At 38.4% G+C, this 26,166-nt stretch overlaps 1 protein-coding gene across 2 annotated transcripts in view; it reads right to left on the minus strand.

Moving 5' to 3' along the window:
* Positions 1–827: 827 nt before the first annotated feature.
* LOC126184709 (ribitol-5-phosphate xylosyltransferase 1-like) overlaps positions 828–26,166 on the minus strand; it is a 41,458-nt gene continuing 16,119 nt past the window's right edge. The window contains exons 3-4 of one of the 2 annotated variants that reach the window (XM_049927229.1): positions 9,212–9,382; positions 828–1,643 (exon numbers count right to left, since the gene is read on the minus strand). In XM_049927229.1, coding sequence (XP_049783186.1) covers positions 1,250–1,643; positions 9,212–9,382 — 565 coding nt within the window. In that variant the 3' untranslated portion in view covers positions 828–1,249. The remainder of the gene's footprint in view (positions 1,644–9,211; positions 9,383–26,166) is intronic. The other variant, XM_049927230.1, reaches the window with a different exon arrangement.

The following is a 26,166-nucleotide window of genomic DNA, read 5'->3' on the forward strand; positions in this document are numbered from 1 at the left end:
GCAGATGAAGTCAAATCTATAAATCTATTCTGAATAAAAACAGTGCTTTGTAGTATTTACTACATAGAAATTTTCAGCAGTGGTTGGGCATGTGAACATTGCACAGAACATTACATCTCAGCCTCTGACATGTATTCCATATAACTGCAAAAGTAAATGTCTTAATTAGTCTTATCCTATGGGCTACAAAATTTTTTGTTATTTTATTGTGGTAGTTAGTGTTTTTGTCTCCAACTTTAAAAATAGTAACTTAAAAATAATTGATAGTGCCTGATGAAGGACCACTCATGATTTAAGGAAGTTGCTCTCAATTTCAAACTGTAAGTGGTTTACTTCAGCCATTATTTGTCTATAATAAATGGCATCAAAAAGAATGTGACTTGTACAGAACATTCTGCATGTTCTTTGTCTTTCTAACTATCCCTTTTAAGATTCTAATCTCTGATTCTTTCTTCCAGCCATCAGCTACCCTTCTCACCCTTCCCCTTTTCTCCACTACACTTCTCAACACACACCTCGTGTGTGTGTGTGTGTGTGTGTGTGTGTGTGTGTGTGTGTGTGTGTGTGTGTGTGTGTGTGGTGGATGGGTGGGTGGGTGTTTTCTGTTTTACTTAGCTCTGCAGGAAGGCACTGAAAGCTTATTAATGTTCCCAATGTTGTTTATGTTCCTACTGTCCGCTCAACACTTCAACTGTAGGATGAGTTGCTATCTTTACTCTTCCCTTCCACCCAGAGTTTTCTATTTTCATATCTATAAAAACTAGCTTAATATTAAGTGTATGATCACTGACTTCATGCCATCAGTTTCACAACATGCGAAAGCTGGGTTCCACCCATGACAAATTTTATTGGTGTTATTAAATCAGCTACATCAACATACAAAAAATACCAAATCAAGAAGTTTATAACATACTGAAGATAAACAAAACAAAGTGTGGCACACTATCTTTTTTTCCTATTTGGCACATTAGATAAAATGTATGTACATTTGTTGCTTTAAACAATAAATTTTAGCAAACACATACTTTGTATTTCAAGAGCAAAAAGCACAAACACCTTTTTTCATATACAGTAATAAATTTGTTCTGGTTTTCTGTCACAATGACAACAGCGGATCATATAAGGTTCTTAACTCTATTTAAATATCATCTACCAGAAATATTAGTTCCACAAAAATTACCTGCTAATACTGAACAATAGAATATAGAAACTGTAACTTGGAATATACAAAATGAAAAGTATATTTTTTTTATAAAAATTTCTTTTCAATTACTTGAACAAATGAGGCACTCATGTGTGTCTTGAAATTTCTGTACCACTCAGTGACTTGTATTCTCCTTGCAGCTTTTTCTTCAACAGTCAACTGTGATTCCTGGTGAAGCACAATATGAAGCTGGTGCCAGCTTTTAACATAAATAATTGGGGCCCCATACTGCTTCAATAACCTTAGTGGAGAGTCTGCAGTCGTATCACAGTTTCCTGGAGTAACAACATCTTCTACAACAGGGACACTTCCTAATGACATTGCTTCATAAATACGGTAACACTCAGTATTTTTTCCCACTGGACTAAGTGTTAAGTCTGATTTAAGAATTGCTGACATATATATCTTGAGCGTTTCTGGAGTTTCATTTGGCTGCCACCTGAGACAGAAATGTCAGAAGAATGAATGAAAAGATTTTACAAAGAGAATCTAAAGCATACATACTAGAGGTACTGTAAGAAAACACACACACACACACACACACACACACACACACACACACACACACACACACACAGTCTTCTGTGACAAGGTTATAACTATGGAGCTGTGTTCATTGGACAGCTTTCTTCCTGGATGCAATCAACTAGTCACATACACAAACGGTCAAGGCTATATTTTGACAAAAAACAGAATCAGGAACCAAATTTTAGAGCAATCTGCTCAGCATAATGCAGTGAACTTCCAATGGCTTTTTGATCAGCCATGTTATCTGGATCCTGATGATAATCACCTTTTCTAAGTTTTGCAGATAGGAATTATACCTCCTGAAGATCCTGTGGATCTGTAACCCTTCTAGTCTCAATGTCCACATGTACCCTGTTACACTAGAAAACTGTAACCATCTTTCTTTCTTAACCTACCCATAATAAGTCCACACTTAATCACCTCACCTTGTCACCTGTACCCCAGTCCCCAATTTCTCACATATTAATAATGCTTATTTTTAGGTTTATCATTTCATTCTCTCTTGCTCTGGGGCTTCTGCTCACTTTCCTCGTTCCCCCCCCCCCCCCCCCTCCCCGTCCCACTCACTAATCCATGTGCCAGAAACAAGACCACTACCCCATTAGAAGGGTAACGGTTCTGAAAAAAATACATGTGCTGTAGAGCTCATAAGCAATTATTTTACAACAAACAACACAGCATATAACATGTAAGGAATGTTCTTTGGGATGCTTTTATAGTGCAATTTTTTGTTCCATATGATAATTTTGAATAAATGTGACTCACAAAGTGCTACCTTACATTCACTGCACTGCTAGCTAGCACTTCTGTAGCACACAATTCTGCTTAGTCTCTTGCCGTTCTAGGAACACACTACACAGTATTTTCAGAAGTTTGCCCCTTGCTTTGTCCCCCTTACATAGTGCCAAAAAATTCCCTCTCTTACAACATTTGAAACCTTTCATTGCATGAGGTAATGTACCTGAATTTTCATGTTCCCACAAAAGCAGTATTTGTAGCCTCCATCTCTGAAATACTGGATTTTCTTTTGTACTCTGTAGTAAATGGTTCAGAGCACTATGATGGCAGTGGAGCTATACAGGGTGGTCCATTGATAGTGACCGGGCCAAATATCTCACGAAATAAACGTAAAATGAAAAAACTACAAAGAACGAAACTCGTCTAGCTTGAAAGGGGAAACCAGATGGCGCTATGGTTGGTCAACTAGATGGCGCTGCCATAGGTCAAATGGATATCAACTGCATTTTTTAAAATAGGAACCCCATTTTTTATTACATATTCATGTAGTACGTAAGGAAATATGAATGTTTTAGCTGGACCACCTTTTCCACTTTGGGATGGATGGCACTGTAATAGTCACAAACGTATAAGTACGTGGTATCACGTAACATTCCGCCAGTGCGGACGGTATTTGCTTTGTGATACATTACCCGTGTTAAAATGGACCGTTTACAAATTGCGGAAAAGGTCAACATTGTGTTGATCTATGGCTATTGTGATCAAAATGCCCAATGTGCGTGTGCTATGTAAGCTGCTCGGTATCCTGGATGACATCATCCAAGTGTCCGGACCGTTTGCCGGATAGTTACGTTATTTAAGGAAACAGGAAGTGTTCAGCCACATGTGAAATGTCAATCACGACCTGCAACAAATGATGATGCCCAAGTAGGTGTTTTAGCTGCTGTAGCAGCTAATCCGCACATCAGTAGCAGACAAATTGCGCGAGAATCGGGAATCTCAAAAACGTCGGTGTTGACAATGCTACATCAACATTGATTGCACCTGTACCATATTTCTATGCACCAGGAATTGCATGGCAACGACTTTGAACGTTGTGCACAGTTCTGCCACTGGGCACAAGAGAAATTACAGGACTATGACAGATTTTCTGAATGCGTTCTATTTAGCGACGAAGCATCATTCACCAACAGTGGTAACGTAAACCAGCATAATATGCACTATTGGGCAACGGAAAATCGACGATAGCTGCGACAAGTGGAACATCAGCGACCTTGGCGGGTTAATATTTGGTGCAGCATTATGGGAGGAAGGATAACTGGCCCCCATTTTATCGATGGCAATCTAAATGGTGCAATGTATGCTGATTTTCTACGTAATGTTCTACTGATGTTACTACAAGATGTTTTCACTGCATGACAGAATGGTGATTTACTTCCAACATGATAGATGTCCGGCACATAGCTCGCGTGTGGCTGAAGCAGTATTGAATAGAATATATCATGACAGGTGGATTGGTCGTCAAAGCACCATACCATGGCCCACACATCCACCAAATATGATGTCCCCGGATTTCTTTCTGTGGGGAAAGTTGAAGGATATTTGCTATCGTGATATACCAACAACACCTGACAACGTGCGTCAGCGCATTGTCAATGCATATGCGAACATTACGGGAGGTGAACTACTCGCTGTTGAGAGGAATGTCATTACACGTATTGCCAAATGCACTGGGGTTGACGGACATCATTTTGAGCATTTACTGCATTAATGTAGTATTTACAGGTAATCACGCTGTAACAGCATGCGTTCTCAGAAATGATAAGTTCGCAAAGGTACATGTATCACATTGGAACAACCGAAATAAAATGTTCAAACGTATCTACATTCTGTTTTTTAATTTAAAAAACCTATCTGTTAGCAACTATTTGTCTAAAATTTTGAGCCATATGTTTGTGACTACTGCAGTGCCATCTATCACAAACCGAAAAAAGTGGTCCAACTACAACATTCATATTTCTTTACGTACTACAGGAATATGTAATAAAAAATGGGAGTTCCTATTTTAAAAAATGCAGTTGACATCTGTTCGACCTATGGCAGCGGCATCTAGCGGGCCAACCATAGCGCCATCTGGTTTCCCCCTTCAAGCTAGACAAGTTTAGTTCTTTGTAGTTTTTTTTTGTTTTACGCTTATTTCGTGAGATATTTGGCCTGGTCACAATCAATGGACCACCCTGTATATATTCATAAGTTTTAAAATAGCAGCAGAGCTGCACAAGCCTGGTTTGAAGCTGTGGAACTACAGAAAAAACAATGCACAGATGGGTGTAGATGCTGCTGAAATGCTTACAAAGTGAATCAAGAACCAAATTGTACCCAAAATAGAAGACACGTAGTCATAAGCCCGGTTGAGAAACTGAGAGTAAAGTCTGAAGTATAAACAAAGGAGAGCCGAGAAGTGTACAGGTATATGAATGTCACTTCGCATACACATTTTATTGAGTGTCAGGACAGTGTTCTTACTGGTCACAGCATGCTGCACCACCACCCCTCCCTCCCCCCCCCCCCCCTCCCCAAACAACCATTGGACTAGTTTTGCATATCCCACCCATTTCTGCCTGGAGATTAGAAGCTCTCTGCCATCTTGTCCTAGTTGATATCTTCATCAGAGGGTAATGTGTAAAATGCATCTACATAGAAAATGTAAATCTTCCTATGTAAGTTGCCTAGCAATTCTTTACTATGGTCAGTGTCACACCTCTCACATGCAGAAACAACGATATCCTGTTGGTTGGTTGGTTGTTTGGGGAAGGAGACCAGACAGCGTAGTCATCGGTCTCATCGGATTAGGGAAGGATGGGGAAGGAAGTCGGCCGTGCCCTTTCAGAGGAACCATCCCGGCATTTGCCTGGAGTGATTTAGGGAAATCACGGAAAACCTAAATCAGGATGGCCGGACCCGGGATTGAACCGTCGTCCTCCCGAATGCGAGTCCAGTGTCTAACCACTGCGCCACCTCGCTCGGTCGATATCCTGTACGTAAACTGCATCTGATAAAATGAACAGATTGAGGTCACATTTATTTAGTTTTTGTACGATGCACTGTCCGAAATACACATGCCCATGAAATTTACTCCATCCAAATTAAACTTCTGTATGCTAAAACAGATAGAAATCTGTAATGGCTTGTCACAGAAATTGTGTAACATTAAATGAATAAAAAAATTAAGTTCAGTTAGATTTAAAATATATACAACTGCAAACGATCATGGACAAGAGTAATTGGTGGTAATGACATTAGATAATTACTTTAATATTTATACTAACTGCCAAATTCACTAAACTGGTCATAGTCATTCAAAATTAGCATTAGTTTGTTTGTGTGGATATACGGTGATCATATCACAATAGTAGTGGGAGAGTTTATCTTGGCTAATATTGACAATGACAACTACACATGTTACCAAAGGTATACACAAATGGTACTGCAAAGTAATCTTGAACACATTACTACACAACTGTCTGAATCAATTAGTCCAGTAGCCTGCAAAGAGTTGTGGTTGAGCCTCAAACATATGACAAATTGTGCTATAGTGAAAAGCTTAACAAATAAGGTAATAAATGATGAGAAAGGTGCATCTTTTAGAGACTGTTACAAAAAAATATTGTAACACATTAACTTCAAACTAGATTACAGGTAAACTGACGGAGAAAACCAAATGGTAACACATGCATCCATAAAGGAGTCTATACATAATGCCTACAATTTCTACAACCAGATCCTTCAGAAAGACCAATCTGAAAATACTAGTAAGTTCTGTTCCTATGTCAAGTCAATAAACTGATCCAAACTTTTCATTTGGTCTCTTGTGGATCAGTATGCTATTGAAACTTCCGACAACATGCAGATGGCACAAATATGAAATCTACAATTAGAAATACATTCACAAATCGGGATGTTACTATCATACCAATGTAAAACCACCACATATACATTCAAATGAAAGGTACTGAAATAAGCTTAAATATTAAAAAGCAGAAGTACTGAAAATGAACAAGATCCTGGTTCAGTTACTTTTTACATTTAATACACCATCGAATTAGCTTCTTACCTGCTCAGTTTATACTTATTGAGAACCTCATGAGCAAGGGAAAATCCCCTGTGATTGGAAAAAGAGACCAGATGACTCTTGTTTACAAAAAAATGGCAGAAGAATGGACACACATTATTACAGATCAGTACTCCTAAAGTCTGTCTACTGCAGGAATCTCAAGCATATTCTATGCTCAAACACAAAAAAATTAATGAAAGGAAGGAAGTTTCTCTGGAATATTCACCATGGGTTCAGGAAAAAATACAGTTTCTATTTTTCATTAACAATGTCTACAAAGAATAGATGAAACCAAACAGGTATATTCTGTCTCCCTAGATTTTCACAAGACATTTGAAACTGTGCCAAATCATTTAGCAATAACCAAGATATGATTTAAAGGATTATATTCTCAGGTACATAACTGACTCAAGAAAGTTTACACTGATTTAACACAGTATGTCATACTGGATTGCAAACATTCAACAGAAATGGAAGTAATTTTGTAGGAAAGTTCCAGTAAAATGTAAATTCTTGAGGTTTAAAGGAAGCCATGCACCGAAAAGTACACACACACACACACACACACACACACACACACACACACAGTTTTACTGCGGAATGACAGGTTCTTATGTGCACTTGCACCTTGGAAGTCATGGCATTAGAAGTATTGGTTTTATATGATCTGCAGATATACCTCCAGGGTATGAAAACGGTCATCATGCAGGGGGAAAAAAAGTAAATAAATGAATGGAAATTGCGGCTTTGGACTTTCACTCAGTTTAACATAGATTATTTTATCATCTTTGATTTTAAATTGTTTGATTGTCCTTCACATTATGTACAAGTTCTTTAGATGTAGTTGCCCGACCTATAATGTTATTTGTCTTTCCATTTTTTTCATGTCCCCATTCTCAAAATATGATTATGAAAACCATTTTCATGAAGCTACTGAAGCATCAAAACATGATAATTGTGAAATTTACATGGCTTAAGTATTTTCATAATACCAGTTTGAGAAATACCCAGAAATTTCTCCAACACTTCCAACGGTATTTTGTGTACATTTGTATCATGCAAGTAATTACACAATGCGAGGCAGAAGAAACAACAACTAGGACAGAAATTTTTTGTGAGTAACAGTAATTCACTGTTTGATGTTTTTAGTTAGCACCCACTTTCTTTGACAATAAATACATCAACAACACAATTAGTAAAGCACAAGATTATTTATTACTGATGTTAAGACCCATGTATATGTTTCTTTCAGATCCACCACAAATAATGTTTGTACTAGTCATCCCTATCTGTGAAACTAGATGAACTCCACTGCCAAACTAAAGTGAGCCTGACAGATATATCACTTACTGCAGCATAAAGTAGATTTTCCTTGTGTAGGACAATAAACAGAAATGGAAAACAACTTGTAACATTATATCTGTACGCTTTGTTTGGTACAACAAGGTCAAATCAATGGAAGTTGTTCTTAGAAGGGTATTGAGTTAAAGAAGGGGCCATGTACGTATAAACAAGATTATAGGGTATATGTTCCAACAAAAAAGAAGAAACTAAACGAGGTGAAGATTATTCTATAATACATACCAGATGAGCAGAAACCATTTTATAACAGCATTTGCCAGAGCTTTGCTGTATTTTGCTTATAGTTGTATTTTGAGTACACTATGAATAAACCTGTGTGCTCATAACACACATTTTTATTGCTATAATGACTACAAAAAAAATATAAATTTGCATAGCACAATCCTTCAACTGGAAACATAATGCTAGTTGCCTCATCAACATCGCCAGGTTTGATAAGGGATGTTCTCCCGTTCATTCAAATTCTATTATGAACCACAGTCAATGGCTAAAGTATATTGTAATGATGTATATTGTTCCACATTGGGGCCAATTGCTATGTAGCAACTTCATGACACAATGCTTAATCCCACTGCATAGTAAATCAGTTTTTTGTCCCTCCTGAAAAATTTACTTTCTGGCACATGACCTCTTTTCCACCTCACTGATCCAGTTGTTTAGTTAGTTAGGAGGACTGTAACTTTTTCTCATGGGATTTAACACTCCAATAAAAAAATAGAAATTCCAGTTGATAAATTAAGTTACTGCTGATTTCACCATTAAAATTATCATCTGTTAGAAAACTGATAGCAATATTTATTTCCCCCTTTGTATAATTAGGTTTGCTTATGGAGAATTTGTTTTGTTATTCATATTTCTCAAGATACTTTGATAGATCTTTCTGCATGCAGCATATACACACAACTGAAGTAAAAAGGAATAGAACCAACATCTTCAATATACTGAACTTGAAATAATTTCAGATAGAAGCCTGTAAACAATTTAAGCATCTTTGCGCATGATGTAAATATTCACATGCACCATGAAAACAGGCAAAGGTTGCTGCACAGCATGATATACTGACAGCGAACATTCACTGCCTACTGGCATTTATATATAGGCCCAAAACACTGCAGAATATTTATAGATATGTGTCAGAAAATCAACTACGGCGAAGAAGGAATTCAATCTAAAATCTAACACAACAGAAAACCTGTTGTTCGAAAAAGGTATACCGCAGGCATTAGAGATTAAAGATGGTACATATAACAAAGAAAAATACTAACTTCTTACGGCCTTTTATGTAACAACTATCCTGCAGACCAGACTTTTTTATTACATCTGTTAGTAGCTGGCGTGATGAGTTCTCGTATATTGTTCCCAAAAAGTTACAGGTGAGGGATCGAGATGACTTGAGATCCAAATCTTTAGGTTTCACATCTGGGAAGCCACGGTAACTGGAAAGAGAAAAAAGAATAGAGAGAGACTGGTGAGAAAATAAAACATGCCATGTAAAATCTGTAATGGAAATAAATCAACTGCTCACTGAAAATTATGAGCACACAGGTGAGAACTGCCAAAGGCACTGGTCACTCTCACAAGGCATATTTGACCATTGTGCTCCTAGCTATGTTAGGCTTTATGGTTTATCACAGCAACATCTTACAGGTTTGACAACTAAAAGCAGCACTGCATGAAGCCATATCTCCTAAAACAAAAATAAAATAAAATAAAAAAGTTGAATAGTGATGAGTTTAACACTCCTACATCTAATTCACAAAGGGCCAGGCGTCTTTAATAGGTGAAAATTTCATTTATCAATCCTGGAAACAGTCGTATGGTTCCATTGAGTGAGTGGTCTACAGTTGGCCTAGTTAGAAAAGCAGTTTCGCTCATAAGCTGCTGCCATTTTAGGCTACTGCCTTTTAAGGCCTTGGGCCATCTGGTACCACTCATTTTTCTTTCAAGCAGCACCTTGAGGTCATACCTTTCACTTCTGTTACAAACCATATTTTGGCTGTTCTAATACAAGCAAACATTTTTAATTTGAAACAGCACAGAGCACATTGAGTGGCTGTATCATACAGATTTGGTAACATACACAATTATTCTTTATCTTGCCCATTGTTTTCTTGAAAATTCTGTTTCCCATCTGGTACTATTTAGGCTGTATGTGGTAACTGGTAGAAAGGAGCTCTTATAGAATGCTTTTCTGAAAGAAAAAAAAAACTAACTTTATTCTGAAACAGTAAATGCATGCTGTTTTCCATCTTTTAATATTACAATTTCTTGGAATGTGCACTTATCATAACTTCTTTTCTGTATAATGTAGTATTAGTATTTATCGTTAGGCAATGAGCAGTGACACCAAAGTTTTTTATGACCTGCCTTGACACTAGAATGCTATTCAGTTCCTTTTTATTTCAATTTCACTTCTGCCTCATTCAACATCATTAATCATGGCAAGCAATTTAAATTCAGATAGTTTTCAGAACTTAATTCTCTTCTTTATTTGCATTTGTCAGAACTTAATTCTCTTCTTTATTTTAAATACTACATTAATGAATAAAAGCTTGTATTGTATGTTGTCTTGTTTTGGGCTGAAGCAACTGGAACACTGATTACCACTGAACATAACTTTGGAATTTTTCATTCATCATTTTGACTTAATAAATATGTGTGGTGTACATCTATCCTCCACACATTACTAAGTCTCTGAGTTTTTTATCACCACCATAATCACTAGTCTTTCAATCAAGGAGAATAAAGGTAATATGTTCCTTTTCCTCATATAATTTCTCAATAATCAGCCATACAGGTAATGACTAATCCATTGTAGTCATATTTTCCTAAAACCATACAACTGTTCTTCGCTGCAGTTCAAAGGAAGCTCACATCACTATTTTATGACTACTACTAATCTACTATATGCAGTTATCAAAAATTGAAATATTTATATTTCATTGGCATCTGCATTTCATTAGCATCAAATGATGCTAAATGAATGTAGTGTGTTTTTTCTGAAAACGAAATAATAATTTTATAATTTAACAGAGTTGCAGATGAAAATGTGAGCTTATTCATAAGCTAATAAGTCATGTTTCAAAAGTAATGTTTGACACTCAAGTTAAAATTAATTATTTTATGCATATACACTAAGAGAAATTTCCTGTATCACTTTAAAGAAATTAAAAAGGAACTGTCCATATGATTAGCTTGTTATCTCCTGTAATCATTTATAGCCTTCTAGATTACAAAATATAGAAGTATTGAACCGTACATCTGAAGACGACAATGACGATGGCGACGACGATACCTCGATGTCATCATCGAGGAGGGACATTTAGAATTGTGCTTCTTGTTGGTGTCAGAACCAACAGAAAATACCAGAACCTGCGTTTCAGTGATGAAATGCAATTTTAAGTATAAAACCTATAACCTCTCTTTACACTAAAGGAAAAGTCATGATCTGGTACTCATGTGAAGAAATGTAGCAATAAGATGTGCAGTATTGTTCAAATTGATAACATACTGGAATAGGATAATTTAATTTTTAAGAACTCTAAAGTCAGCATTCAAAATAAAAGTGCTGTGGTAGATGAAGTGTTAAAGCACATAAGTGGTGAAAAAAAATGAAATTTACTACAGATTTAAATGCAAAGCAGCAGAGGTATTCAGAGGAACTATCAGACTTCTCATAGGATAAAACCTGAGAATACTGATCAGCTGAGAGTCTGCACTACAAACCAATACCAGTGACAGTCACAATATGTTAAGAAGCCTTACAAGGGAAAGCCATTAAATTTTATCACTGCCACAAGAAAAAAAGTTATGTAATTATTTTTATTTGCTTGCATGTACATAAAAACAATCCTGATACATACTGAAATCCCCTAGCCACAGCACAACAGCACGCTGCTACAGGAGCGGAAACAAACTGATGCACCCCATTAATAAAGTCAAGTACATACTATGGGTAGTCATCAAGTTTTAATTATTACTTCGAAAAATTGAGTTGAGTAGTGAATTTTTTGATGTTTGCATGTAAATGTCTAAAGTCCTGGTATATACTGACATTCTTGGGCCTCAGTACCACACCACACAATTAGGAGTCAGTACAAACTGACACACCCCCAACTAAATTTTATCAATGGGTTGTGCCTCGTGTCTTTGCTCCTCTGGCAGCATGCTACGATACTGTAGCACAAGGATTTCAATGTTTACCAGGTTTGCACATATGTATTTGAAAATGAACAAAAAATTAGTTATGTAATTCTGTATATTTGAGGTGATAATGCAAACTTTATAACTATCTCTTGTAATGCTTACAAGAAATGTGGTAGGAGAAATCTGTTCTTCAGAAATTAGACATCGAAAGCAGCAGTAGATCTCAAAATATCACATTAAAATGCTTAGATTTATGACAACAATAAGGCAGTCAGTGCCTCTTCAGCTTATCGTGGCATACTCTGTGACAAAACAGTTCACAGGTGAGTGGCCAGATGTCAGAGTCGAAGAGGAAAAGTATTTCGGCAAGTGACTGTGTTGCCGTCATCGTGTACACTGACAAATTGACTGCTTAGGGGCTGGAGTTGCATTTTTGTCTCTTCCTCTCTTCCCCTCCCCCCCTCCCTCCGATCTGCCACTCTGTCCGTCATCTATGCCCAGCATAATCTCCCCCACCCCTCTCACCGACACGTTGCTCCGTACTCATACGTGTGCCGGCAGTTCGAGTCCAGGTATGCAGGCTGTGTCACCTCTGCTGTTCCTCCTCTTGCCTCCACACTTGGTTCATAGTGGGATACCTCCTTGCTCTTCTTAATCAGACTCAGTGCAGATTCCCAAGCCTTACTAAGGATGTAGCCGCTATCACAATCGATCAGTGGTTCCCTCACTCAAATCTCGACAGATTCTTTAATAACACTGTTCCGGAAGTTAGACATCTTTGGGATTGATGATAGTCTTGCAGGAAGCATCACATAGTTCTCTCTATGATATACGCTCTAATTTTGATGTCTGACATTCAGGACCTCAGAGAAGACTAGAAGACTGATACTGATCCTACCAAGAGGGTAGGGAAGATGACTGTAGTGTTTCTCAAAGAATCCAGCTTGCCAGTCAACTTTGTTAAGAAGCTACTACAGACAGCACCAGATCCACTGAGACTTTATGAACAGCCAAAACATCACAAAGATGCGGTGCCTTTTAAGACCCACTGTTACCAACATCGGTGTCCCGGTGTACTCACTTGCTAAGCACCTGAAGAATTTGCTTAGCCCCTATGTCAGGAAGTGTTCACATCACATATGCAACTCCATGGATTTTGCCGGATGCTTATTTCAATATCCCATATCTGGGAGAATGTGAGGCATTGAACACTGCTACGGTAGTTCCATATTTGTGAATACATTTTTAAGCGAAGAATTTCAGATTTCAACTCTGTGTCAGCTGTCTTCAATTTCAAGACCAGACTGACCCATGACAGACTGTATGGAATGCTTGGATCTATTCACTGACTTTACCCATACAATCAGAATTTGTTAGGATATTCTGACAGATCTTACATGAGGATCTGACAGTGGAAATCACTCCATGCTTCACTCGTATATCTTTTCACGGATGCACTTAATTAAATTATGTTTCTCTGTGACTTTCCCAGCACTCTCTTTTGTAGTGAGCAAGTAGTAACCTGTGTTTATGAAACAATTCTCTCAATGGTAGCATTAAACCGAGGCGGGTATTCGCTGTCTTTTATTACTTCACATGGTATGTTTTTGTCTGGAACATGGTTCACCTCTTTAAATTGAATGTCCTCAATTCATGTTTGAAATGGTTGATGGTGTGCACTGATCAGCCAGAACATTCAACCATGTACCTAATAGCTGGTATGTCGACCTTTGGAATGGATAACAACATCGACGCATCGTGGCACGGAAGCAATGAGGACTCGGTAGGTCGCTGGAGGGAGATAGCACCACATGTGCACACACAAGTCACCTAATCCCGTAAATTCCAGAGAGAAGGGTGATGAAATCTGAGGCCATGTTCAATCACATCCCAGATGTGTTCAATTGCGTTCAGATCTGGTGTGTTGGGGGGGGGGGGGGGGGGCAGCACATCAATTGGAACTCACCACTGTGTTCCTCGTACCATTCAGTCACACTCCTGGACTTGTGACATGGCACATTATCTTGTCGAAAAATGATACTGCCGATAGGAAACGTGACTGGGTCTGCAACCAGTGTACGATACTTTTTTGCCATCACGGTGCCTTGCATGAGCTCCATTGGATGCCCATGTGAGTGTTCCCCAGAGAATAATGGTGTTGCTGCCAGCTTTTCTCAATCCCACACTACTGGTGTCAAGGAGCTGTTCCTCTGGAAGATGACGGATTCGTGCCCTCCCTTCGGCACATTGAGGAAGGTATCTCCATTCATCAGACACCATGTGATATTCTGCCACTGCACCAACATCCAGTGCTGATGGTCTCATGCCCATTTCAGTCGTAGTTGCCAAAGTCATTGTGTTAACACTGGCACATGCGTGGGTCATCAGCTGCAGAGGCCAATCAATAGGAGTGTTTGGTGCACTGTGTGTTCAGACACACTTATACTCTGCCCAGCATTAAAGTCTGATGTTGGTTCCGCAATAGTTCACTGCCTGTCCTTTTTTATCAGTCTGCCCATCATACAATGTCCAACATCTGTAATGAGTGGTGGCCGCATATCCCCACAACATCTGACGTGATTTCATCTTGGTTTTGTCACGTGTTGAAGACACTCACCGCAGCACTCCACAAACACCTGACAAGTCACTGAGTTTTTGAAATGCTCGTGCTCAGCCCCCAGTCTATAATGGTCAAACTTAGATTGATCACATGCCTTCCCATTCTACACATGGACAGCATGCTCACTGATACTACGTGCCCCATGCGTGTGTCTGACTAACAGTCATTCCTCGCCACGCGATGCTGCTATCATCTGGACTGGTTTATATCAATAGTAGGTTGGTGGTGAAAAGTTATAGCTGATCAGTGTATATCTAACAGTTTGGCATTTGCCATTGGGACAAGACCTTTTCACAAAATTTCAATCACCAACTTTCCTTTCCAAATGTGAAAAGATCCTGTAGACTCCCACTTACATAGGGAGCAATTATCATAATAATAAAATAAGATAAATCACAGTTCAGAAATAAAGATTTAGGTGTTCATTTTTCCCGCACACTATTGGAGAGTGAAAAGTCAGAGAAACGGTCTGAAAATGGTTCAATGAACCATCTGTCAAACACTTTACTGTGAACTGCAGAGTTATCATGTATGTGTAGAACAGCATCATGCTCACTAATCCCTCTCTTTCTGGTGACATTTTAAAAAATATCAGGTTTACTTTCTAATGAATCACCCTCCTCTAACATTAACTTTCTTCTTCTTCTTCTTCTTCTTCTTCTTTTTTGTAGAGGTAACTACACTAACAATTCTTGCACAGGTTAAAATTATCTCAGCCGTTTCACTAAAAGAATTCATATTATTTTGTATGCAATGCATTATATTTCAGGTTAAAATGTATAAAAAAAGAAATTCATTTGTTACAATTGATAGGTACTAACATTTAAAATTACTCTTCTTTTAAAAATATCGGAAATTACAAAATTTGTGGTATACTTAAAATTCATCTAACTCTAGTTATTAAATTTATTTCTGGATTTATTTATAAAAATAATGATATGATTTGGTGAAGAAAGTCTGTAAGCTCTTTTGCTCTGTGAACTCTTTGGACTAATGTGAGTACCGCAGAATGTAAGTATGGTGGGCATGCCTCTGATGGAAGTAGATGCTTTCTAAGTTTGTCACTAACAATGTAATTATTGGTTTTTTTGAATGTGGAAAATGTAAATACGGTGTGATGTTGAAAGATGTAACAAAGAATAATTCAAGAATAATACAGGCAAATCTTCATAAGTTATTTAGTAATCAAGAATAATGAATCACCCTCCTCTAACATTAAACTTTTTTTGTAGAGGTAACTGATACCATATACACTAACAATTCTTGCACAGGTTCAGCTGCAAGAATGTACCCCTAGACAAGACTTTGAGCCATCAATGACGATGACGTCGACGACGACAACAACAACAACAAAGTTATTCTTTTGTATATCTCGAAGCTTTCAAAACTTGTGCAAAGAACGAGAATTTTAATAGTGACGTGTGGGAGGGTAAGATTACAGCTTGTATCCTGCAACACTTTTTTCCTGGAGGTATGCAACGGTACACAGTATCTGCACCGTTTTTCTTATTATTAAAAGTATTTGATTTATTTAGGGGAAATTGCATCCTGGCACATGGCACTGTCTTTGCAAACCAAATTTCCAGTTTTCCTCCTTGTAAGTTATCACCACACTTTTTTGTTTCATATATTGGTATCAAAACAGGAAGTTGCATTCAGTTCACTTTCTATATCAGTTTTTCTTGTGCTGTGGTGTTCTCACTGTTTCAAGCAAGTATTTTGGAGCTGTTAATGTCAGTTTTGAGTCCAAGTTAAACAACTGCAATAATTCTTCAAAATGAGTAAAATAGATAGTTCCTTACATGATCAGTAAAAAAAGGAAGGCTCGCAGAGTTTGTTGAATCTACACATGGTCAAGAAAAGAAAGATACTGTTTATGAATGGCCACAGTGTTGGACACTGTTGCAGAAAAATCACTTTTGTCAGAGAAATGAGGAGTTGCATGTCAAGAATAAAATGTTGGGCAATAAACAGTGCAATGATATCTGAAGTCTAGCTGTTAATAAAAGGATGGGAATGAAAATTTCAGTGGAGAGAGCAAATGGTAAAATCAGTCATTTTGGAGAATCCCACAAACAACAGTTAGGCTAATGTCCCTAAGAAAAAAGATACACAATCGCAAGGAGAGTGTGGGGCAAAAAGCTTACCAAAACATAATATTTGAAGGAAAAAAAGAAAACAATGGTTGAAGTGTATGATGTTCAGAATTCCACTGACAGTTGGCAAAATTTTTGTTTTATTGACACACAACTGGTTTCGCAGCCTAAAGCCTCATCATCAGGTGCAACCAACATCGTAAAGAACAATACACAGTGTCTCAACTATGTAGATTATTAAAATTAATAAAGATAATATCTAATATACACTCGCAGTGTTAAATGGTCATAGGTGTATTCATCACTCCTAGTCAAGATACATTATTCAGTGAATACTGTCTACATTACATCCTGGCGAATAAGGGTGACAAGGAATGATCTGTTAATTTTGTTAAAACTGCTGGCGGGTGGATCTTGTAGTTATAGATCCTTATTTTAATATTTGCCAGCATCTAAAAGAAGAAAAGACATTTTATAGTGAGAGGACACTACAGAAATTTTTGTAAAAAGCCATATTGGCTATTAAATAGTCACTACTGACTTGTTTAGTAGGGGCACAATGCAAATTTCTGTATGGAATGGTATAAGGTGGCACTTTCTTACTGGTATGATGGCAGGGCAACCCGGATGTCGGAGAGAGTAGAAGTGGCCTGCACAAGCGACTAAGTCAGACTAACAGGCTGGTGGAATGGAAACTATCTTGAGGATGGTGTGACATCATGTGCTCATGACTAGGAGCACTCGGTTGCTCTATTTACAAGCCAATTTAATACTTAATTTTCTTATGTACTAATACTTGATTGTATAAATAATAAAAATTTAATCCTAATATATTTTATTATTTAATAAAACTGAATATGAACTGTGCTTTTTTCATTTTTTTTTTTTTTTACACCTGAAAATGTCTACTTCCTCTACTACAGGGTGGCGCAAGAAATGTGTTCTTTCACAATTTACGATGCACATTAGATATCCCGCTGGGATCTCTACAGCAGTGCCAGCAGAGCTTGGAAAAACAAATGAGTTACGAAATGATGTGTAATTCACGATACTGCCGCTAGGAGACTACTAAGCAGCAATGGCTGACAAAGAAAGACTGACAACACAGCAACGATCAGCAATTGTGTTACTTTTTCATGAAACGAAAAGCCTTGTTGCGACTCAGAGGCATTTTCGACAACAGTTTAACACACGATGGGTCCCTTGCAAGAAGACCATCCACAGGTTGTACAATAAATTTGTACAGGAAGGAACAGTATTGGAAGCGAAGCGACCTCAGCCTAAGCCTGTTTGTTCGCTGAAGAATATTGAAGCAGTACGAGTTGCTGTACATAGAAGTCCCGGGAAATCGTGTAGAAAGGCAGCAGTGCAACTGGGAATATCCAGACCCTCCATTCAACGCATTCTTAAAAGTGACCTCCATATGTAACCATACAAGATGATCTGTGCACAGAAGCTCACTGAAGAACCCAAGCAGCAGAGACTACTGTTTGCTCAGTGGGTGGAGGATAGGGAAGAAACTCTCAACAACGTTTGGTTTTCAGATGAGGTGCATTTTCATTTAGACGGTGTGGTTAACAAACAAAATGTACACTTTTGGGCCACTGAAAACCCACAAGAGCTTCATGAACGACAACATTATGCTCCGAGGATTACAGCGTGGGCAGCAATTTCCAATCATGGACTTATTGGACCCTTTTTCTTTCAAGAAACTGTGAACAGCGAGCGTTATTTGAGCATGCTTCGCAATAGCTTCATTCCACAGCTTCTTGCTACTGCCTTGCCCTTCAACATGCAGTGGTTCATGCAAGATGGAACAAGGTTACATACTGCAAACACTGTGTTGGAGTTTTTACACAAGCATTTTGACATGTGGATCATTTCACTCAGGTTTCCAGGTCGCTTCAATGACGGACAAAATTGGCCCCCCAATAGTCCAGACCTCAATCCATGTGACTTTTTTCTTTGGGGGTACCTACAGGAAAAAAATTTCCTGAAATGTCCATGTGATTTAATGGAGCTCAGAAGACTTATTCTTCAAGCTTGCAGTGAAATGACATGTGCCGTAGGGTAATCACTTACTTCAGTGTTCGTTTGAAGGAAGTTAGGAAACGAAATGGTGGACATATTGAGCATGTGCTGAGTTAGAACAAATCTCCATGGACGGCTCTTCATTGTAGTATATGTTCCTTTCAGATTGTATTGACAATAAATTTTATATTCAAAAACAAAATGGTAACACATTTTGTGCGCCACCCTGTATATCCAAAATTTATTATTTTTTTTTATTTTTTAAGAAGTATTTTTAAATTTTCTGAAGGTTTTATGACACTGTGCACCACTTTGCGTAAGTGTGTTGTTAATGCAGACCAAGGATTATTTAAGTTAAGGTGTTCTTGCAAACTTCTGCAAAATGACCTATTGATTTGCCTTGTGTATTTCTTAGGGCAACCACTGCCCCTAATGCAGTATATACCCACTTCATTTTATTTATTTACCACAGCTTTTTCTTATACCTGAGTTTACTACATAGATCCGAATGCATAAAACAAGCTGGAAAAATGTTTTTAGGCTTCACACATCTGCCTGCTCTTTTGGATAATGCACCCAAATATGTTATTCTACTGAAATTAGTGTTCTTTTGATTGGCTGGTGTAAGCATTATGAGATCTGCCTCTGACCTGCTATGGGAAAGAACATTTTTCTTTTTTAATATACTTCTATTAATTGTGGATCAGAGACAGATTTCAACAATACCTTAACTCAAATAATCCCTGATCTGCATTAAGAATGCACTTCCGTGAAGTGGGGCACTGAATCACCAGACCTTCAGAAAATTTAAAAATACTTCATAAAAAAGAAAATTTTTCATTGTTTCTATGATTAAGTATTAGTATGTATTCAAAAGGGGAAATGGACAATTCAAGTTAGATGTAGGGGGGCTTCGCGAAGTTCAGTGGCAGTAGGAACAGGACTTCTGGTCAGGTGAATACAGGGTTATAAATACAAAGTCAAATAGAGGTAATGCAAAAGTAAGTTTAATAATGACTTAAGAAAATAGGAATATGGGTAAGTTTCTGTGAACAGCAAGGTGAAGGCATTATCATAGCCAAGATAAACACGAAGCCCATACCCACCACAGATTACAAGTTTATAAGTGAACTAGCTTTGCAGATGCTAAAAAAATTGAAGAAAAATATGATGAGATAAAAGAAATTGTCCATATAGTTAAGGGAGACCAAAGTTTAACTGTGATGGGGGACTGGAATTCGATAGTAGGAAAGGAAGAAAAGGAAAAATAATGGGTGGATATGGGCTGGGGGAAAGGAATGAAAGAGGAAGCCGCTTGGTAGAATTTTGCACAGAGCATAGTTTAATCATCACTAACATTCGGTTTAAGAATCAGTAAAGAAGGTTGTATATGTAGAAGAGACCTGGGGGCATTGGAAGCTTTCAGACTGATTATATAATGGTAAGACAGAGATTTTGGAACCAGATTTTAAATTGTAAGACATTTCCAGGGGCAGATGTGGACTCGGGCCATGCAGATGTGGGCTCTGACCACAATTACTGGTTATGAGTTGTAGGAAATTAATCAGATGGGACCTGGATAAGTTGGAAGAACCAGAGGTGGCTGAGAGTTTCAGAGGGCACATTACACAATGATTGACTAGAACAGGGGAACCGAATACTGAAGAAGACAAATGGGTAGCTTTGAGAGATGAAATATTGAAGGCAGCAGAGAATCAAATAGGCAAAACAAGAAGACCTAGTACAAATTCTTGGATAACATAGGAGACACTGAATTTAACTGATGAAACGTGAAAACATAAAAATGCAGCAAATTAAGCATTTGAGTGGAAATACAAATCTACAAAATGAGACTGATAGGAAGTGCAAAATGGCTACACAGAAATGACTAGAAGACAAGGACATAAAGCACATTTCACAAGGGGAAAGATAGACACCACCTACAAGAAAATTAAAGACGCCTTTGGAGAAAAGAGCAGCACCTGTATGAGTATCAGCGACTCAGATGGCAAACCTGTCTTAAGCAAAGAAGGGAAAGCTGAAAGGTGGAAGGAGTATATGGAGGGTCTATATAAGGGAAATGAACTTGAAAGCAATATTATAGAAAGGGAAGAGGACACAAAGAAGATGCGATGGGAAATACTATACTGCAAGAAAAATGTGACTGAACACTGAAAGACCTAAGTTGGAACAAGGCCACAGGAGTACACAAAATTCCATCAGAGCTACTGATACCCTTGGGAGAGCCAGCTATGACAAAACTCTTCCAACTGGTGTGCAACGTGAATGAGAAAGGTGGAACACCCTCAGACTTCAAGAAGAATGTAATAATTCCAATTCCAACGAAAGCAGGTGAGAATATTACTGAACTATCAGTTTAATAAGTCATAGCTGCAAAATACTAACACAAATTCTTTACAGAAGAATGCAAAAACTGGCAGAAGGCAACCTCTGGAAAGATCAATTTGGTTTCTGGAGAAATGCTGGAATGTGAGGCAATACTCACCCTAAGACTTATCTTAGAAGATAGGTTACAGAAAGACAAATCTACATTTGTAGCATTTGTAGATTTAGAGAAAGCTTTTGACAATGCCAACTGAAGTACTCTCTTCAAAATCCTGAAGGTATCAGAGGTAAAATAGAGGGAGCAAACCAGAAACCAGACGGCAATTGTAAAAGTTGAGGGGCATGAAAAGGAAGCAGTGGTTGAGAAGGGAGTGTGAGAGGTTGTAGCCAATTCCAGTGTTATTCGATCTGTACATTGAGCAAGCAGTAAAGGAAACAAAAATTTGGAGTAATAATTAAAGTTCAGGGAGAAGAAATAAAAAACTTTAAGGTCTGCTGACAACACTGTAATTCTGTCATGAGACAGCAAACATTTTGGAAGAGCAGTTTAACAGACTGTACAGTGGCTTCAAAGGAGAATATAAGATGACCATCAGCAGAAGTAAAACAAAAATAATGGATGGTACTCGCGTTAAAACAGGAACAGCTGAGAGATCTAGATTATGAAATGAGACACTTAAAAGTAGTAGATAAGTTTTGTTATTTTGGCAGAAATATAACTGATGATAGCTGTCATAGAGAGGATATAAAATGTTGACTGACAATGGCAAGAAAAGTGTTTGCGAAGAAACTTGGTAACATCAAATATAGAGATAAGTGTTGGGAAGTCCTTTCTGAAAGTGTTTGTATGGAGTGTAGCTACAGGGATAGGCAAAATAATGTGAACAGTGGTAGTAATCAGATGGTTGTGTTTGACGGTCAACAAAGCAGGTAAGGCACGTGTCACGCTGGACTGTCTACATTCAGTATGGACTAGACATCAGTGCGGGTTGTATACGAGTAGTGCACACTTCATACTTGCAGTCAGAGGCTGAGGTCAACGTGCAAAGAGCAACTGTTTCAACAGTCATGACAGCCTACACAAAACATGGAAAAACATCATTGTGTAAACATAATATTCGACGCGAATGAAAACTAAATGGCAGAGATCATCGTAGCTAACATGGTTAACCATGGAGGTGGAAGTGTGATGGCGTGGGCAGCCACATCGTGGTATTCTGCTGGTCCCATCATTACTCTCAAAGGCCACGTTACAGTCAATGATTATGTAAACATTTTGGGGTGATCAGGTGCACCCCCACGATTCGAGGAACATGCAACTGAACTGCAGTGTCTTCCCCAGCCAGCACAGTCCCCAGACTTGAACATTATTGGACCCCTGCAAGCGGTATTTGAGTGCAGACTCAGGAGCAGATTTACACCTTCCTCATCACTATATGAGTTAGAAGAAGTTCTGATCGAAGAGTAGCATAAAATTCCAATGGAGACTACACAATCATTATATGGCAGTGTTCCAAGAAGAATCGCAGCTGTATTACAGGCAAATGGGGGTCCAACTCTTTATTAATAAACCTTTTCCAAGTACAGGTGTTCACATTATTTTGCCTATCCCCTGTATGTATGGAAGTATAAATGAATGATAAACAGCTTAGACAAGAAGAGAATACAAGATTTTGAAATTTGAATATTAAATGAGTAGGTCACATAACTAATGATAATGCGGTAGTGAAAATAACTGGGGAGAAAAGAAATTTGTGGCACAACTTGGCTAGAAAAAGGGATCACTTGACAGGACACATACTGAAACATTGAAGGATCACAAATCTAGTATTAGAGAGAAGTGTGGGGGATAGAAATTGCAGAGGGAGAGCAAGAGATGAATACAGTAAGGAGATTTACAAGGATGCAAGTTGACATAGTTATTTGAAGATGAAGAGGCTTGTACAGCATAGAATTGCATTGACAGCTGCATCAAACCAGTCTTCGGACTGAAGACTATAACAACAACATTAGTATGCAATAAAATTCAATATTAAACTGGCTTGTAGAGGGAGTGACCCCTCTGTCATGAGTACATGACGTCACACCATCTACAAGACAGTTTACATTCCGCCAGCCTGTTAGTCTGTCTTACATCACTTGAGCGGGCCACTGCACCTCTTTCTAACATCTGTGTTGCCCTGATATCACACCAGTAAGAAAGTGCCACTTTACACCATTCCACACAATAATTTGCATTGTGCCTGACTGAACACATTACTGGTTACTAGTGACTATTTTATAGCCAATACAGCTAATTTTTTTTTTTAATTTCTTTAGCGTCCAGCCAATTGCAAGCTGACAGACTTCTCCCTAGGACGACAACACGATGGCAGTGCTCTCTACACAAAGAGAACATAAGCGCTGCACCCAACTGGCCGCGGCCCATTTGAAGACTTCCAATTCTGCGAGTTCTACAGCAGCGAGTTCAAGAAGAGCATCAAGACTAGTTACTTTCTTGCTACTATGTAGCATTGTCTATACTGAAGAGATTTCTTGTTTTGTGTGTCACCCTTTGCCTGTGACACATCTGTATTTCACAAAGTTAAGTATTGTAATCACTTCCTTTTGCAATAGACTTCATTAATATGATTTGCTTGAATTGTTGTCTAATGATCTGAGAAAGCAGGTTTCCTAGGCACCCCATATTTGATGAGTAGGCAGGATACAGCACTCTCACTATAAAATATTTTTTTCTTCTTTTAGCTGCTGGAAAATTTAATAAAAAGAATCTACAACTACATGATTTACCCACCAGCAATTTTAACCAAATTAACAGATAACGTCTATGTCACCCTTTGTTCGCCAATGTAATGCAGACAGTATTCACTGAATAATGTATCTGCACTAGAAGCACCTGTGAGCAACTAACCCACATTCATTGTTATTACATGTGTAGTTCTTCCAAAACTTTCAGCTCTAGAGAGTCTTTTCCTATATTTAATAGAATTAGCAGATGTAACTGCAAATGGAATTGTAAAATCTTCAGTCATTTTGAGGATTTGGGACACTCTAGAGATTACTTAAAGGTGTGTCTATTGTCTACAATTTTTGATGGTGCAGCCATGCAATTTGGCATGCAGAAAGGTGTAAGGAGCCTAAGGCAAGAAAAGTTTCCTAATATTATTTCCTGGCAACATGTTAATCATTCTCTCGAATTGTCTGCTAGTTAAACAGTGAACAGTTACACGGTGAACAGAGTGGCAGCAGTGAACCACTTCAGGAGTTTTATGAACTAACTTTACATAACTTATCATGCTTCACCTAAGAACACTACAGGCTTGAGCAGTCACTCTGGATCTTCAAGTTCCTAAAAATGACAGAATTTTATGCACTCACAGGGTTACATCTAGCTTTCACACCGTTTCTGCAGTGTTGCAAGACTTTGAAGCCCTTATCCATCACTTTCCGAAAGAAAAAGAAGACAGATCATGAAATTCAATAGATCTGAGCTCCACAAAAAGCAGTTCTGCAGTTAGGTCATCTGATTTTTATAAATGTCTGAAAAAAGTTGTTAGAAAGTGACTGCTTCAAGGAGATGATGCCGATTTGTCTGAGTGCACCATGACTTTAGATTCTAAGTATTGGCCAGAAAATCCTGGGAAGTATCTGACAGGGAAGGAGGAAGAATTAGAGATAATAGAAACACATTATAACAGAATTCTGTGCGAAGAGACACCAGATATTAGGTTTCTAAATAAAAAAAGATTGGTAACTTTCAAAAGTGGTTACAGAAAGAACAAACTACATCTCATAGTAGAGAGACCAGGAACAATGGGATTGATGTTACAGGCTGAGAATGCAGCATGAATGTAAAGAACACACAAGTAAGTCTCAATTGGCACACTGTGGAGTAGTGGTAAACTCTATGTGATTATCAAGGACACACTTTTGAAGAAATACACATAGCTAATGCTAAATATAAAAAAAAGGTTCTCAATATGTAGCTATCATTAAATACAGAAACAAATTATTTCTGCCTACCATGCAGCAGCAATAGAAATGCAACAAAAGTGACAACATTGTTGAGTTCTGTAAGCTACCACGTGAGGTGACTCAGTAGTTAACACACTGGATTTACATTCACGTTGGTAGCAGCTAACACCCTTGGATTACTTGGAGAAAATGAGACTACATCATCAAACAGGACAGTTTACTATATTCTTAGGTCAAACAAGGCACCGCAAGACAGCACAAGAGAGAAATCAGGAAACTGTTATCTCACCATCACATCAGGCAGATCTATGCATGATCTAATGTGAGGTCTGCTGTTGAATGATCACTTACACACACACTAAGCTGCAACTCTAGCCTACAACAACTGACCAGATATTCATGTTCACACATGAAAATGCACTGGCAAATCTCGAAGCTTTTTGTACTAGAAGAATAATTTTCTTGATTTCTCTGAATCATTAACTTCCAACATAAGACACATCACTATCAAACAGTGCCTCAGTATGTCCATGACCCCACAACCAACACCCAGGGACACTGCCAACAGATGCCTAGATTTTTCAAGGTCCAGGCAACACAAAAACTGTTTAAACATTGAAGATTTTCAACTAAAAAGACTTGACTTGCAGAATGATTGCTGTGTACGGACACAGGAGGAGCTGAGCACTGTTTGTGAACAGCTGAATGTGCTGATGGCCACGGTCAGCCGTCTTCAGGCTGCTGCCTCGTAGTGTAGCAGCAGTGGGGAGCCTGGTGCACCGCATGGTACACCCCAGGTGTTGCATGCTTCACCCGCGGTCCCTGCTGTCGAGACATCTTCACAGGTAGCGGGCACGGTTGGGCTACCCTCTACCCAAGGGGAGTGGCAGGTTCAGCGGCGTTCGTGTCGCACGAGGCGGAGGGTCAATGTGGAGGCTGGCCATGTGGCATTGCCTGCTCTGCTTGTGAGTGGATATGTGGCCACTCCTTCAGCAAGGTCTGAGCA

The sequence above is a fragment of the Schistocerca cancellata genome, chromosome 4 (genome assembly GCF_023864275.1).
Source record: "Schistocerca cancellata isolate TAMUIC-IGC-003103 chromosome 4, iqSchCanc2.1, whole genome shotgun sequence".
In the NCBI taxonomy this organism is placed as follows: Eukaryota; Metazoa; Arthropoda; class Insecta; order Orthoptera; family Acrididae; genus Schistocerca; species Schistocerca cancellata.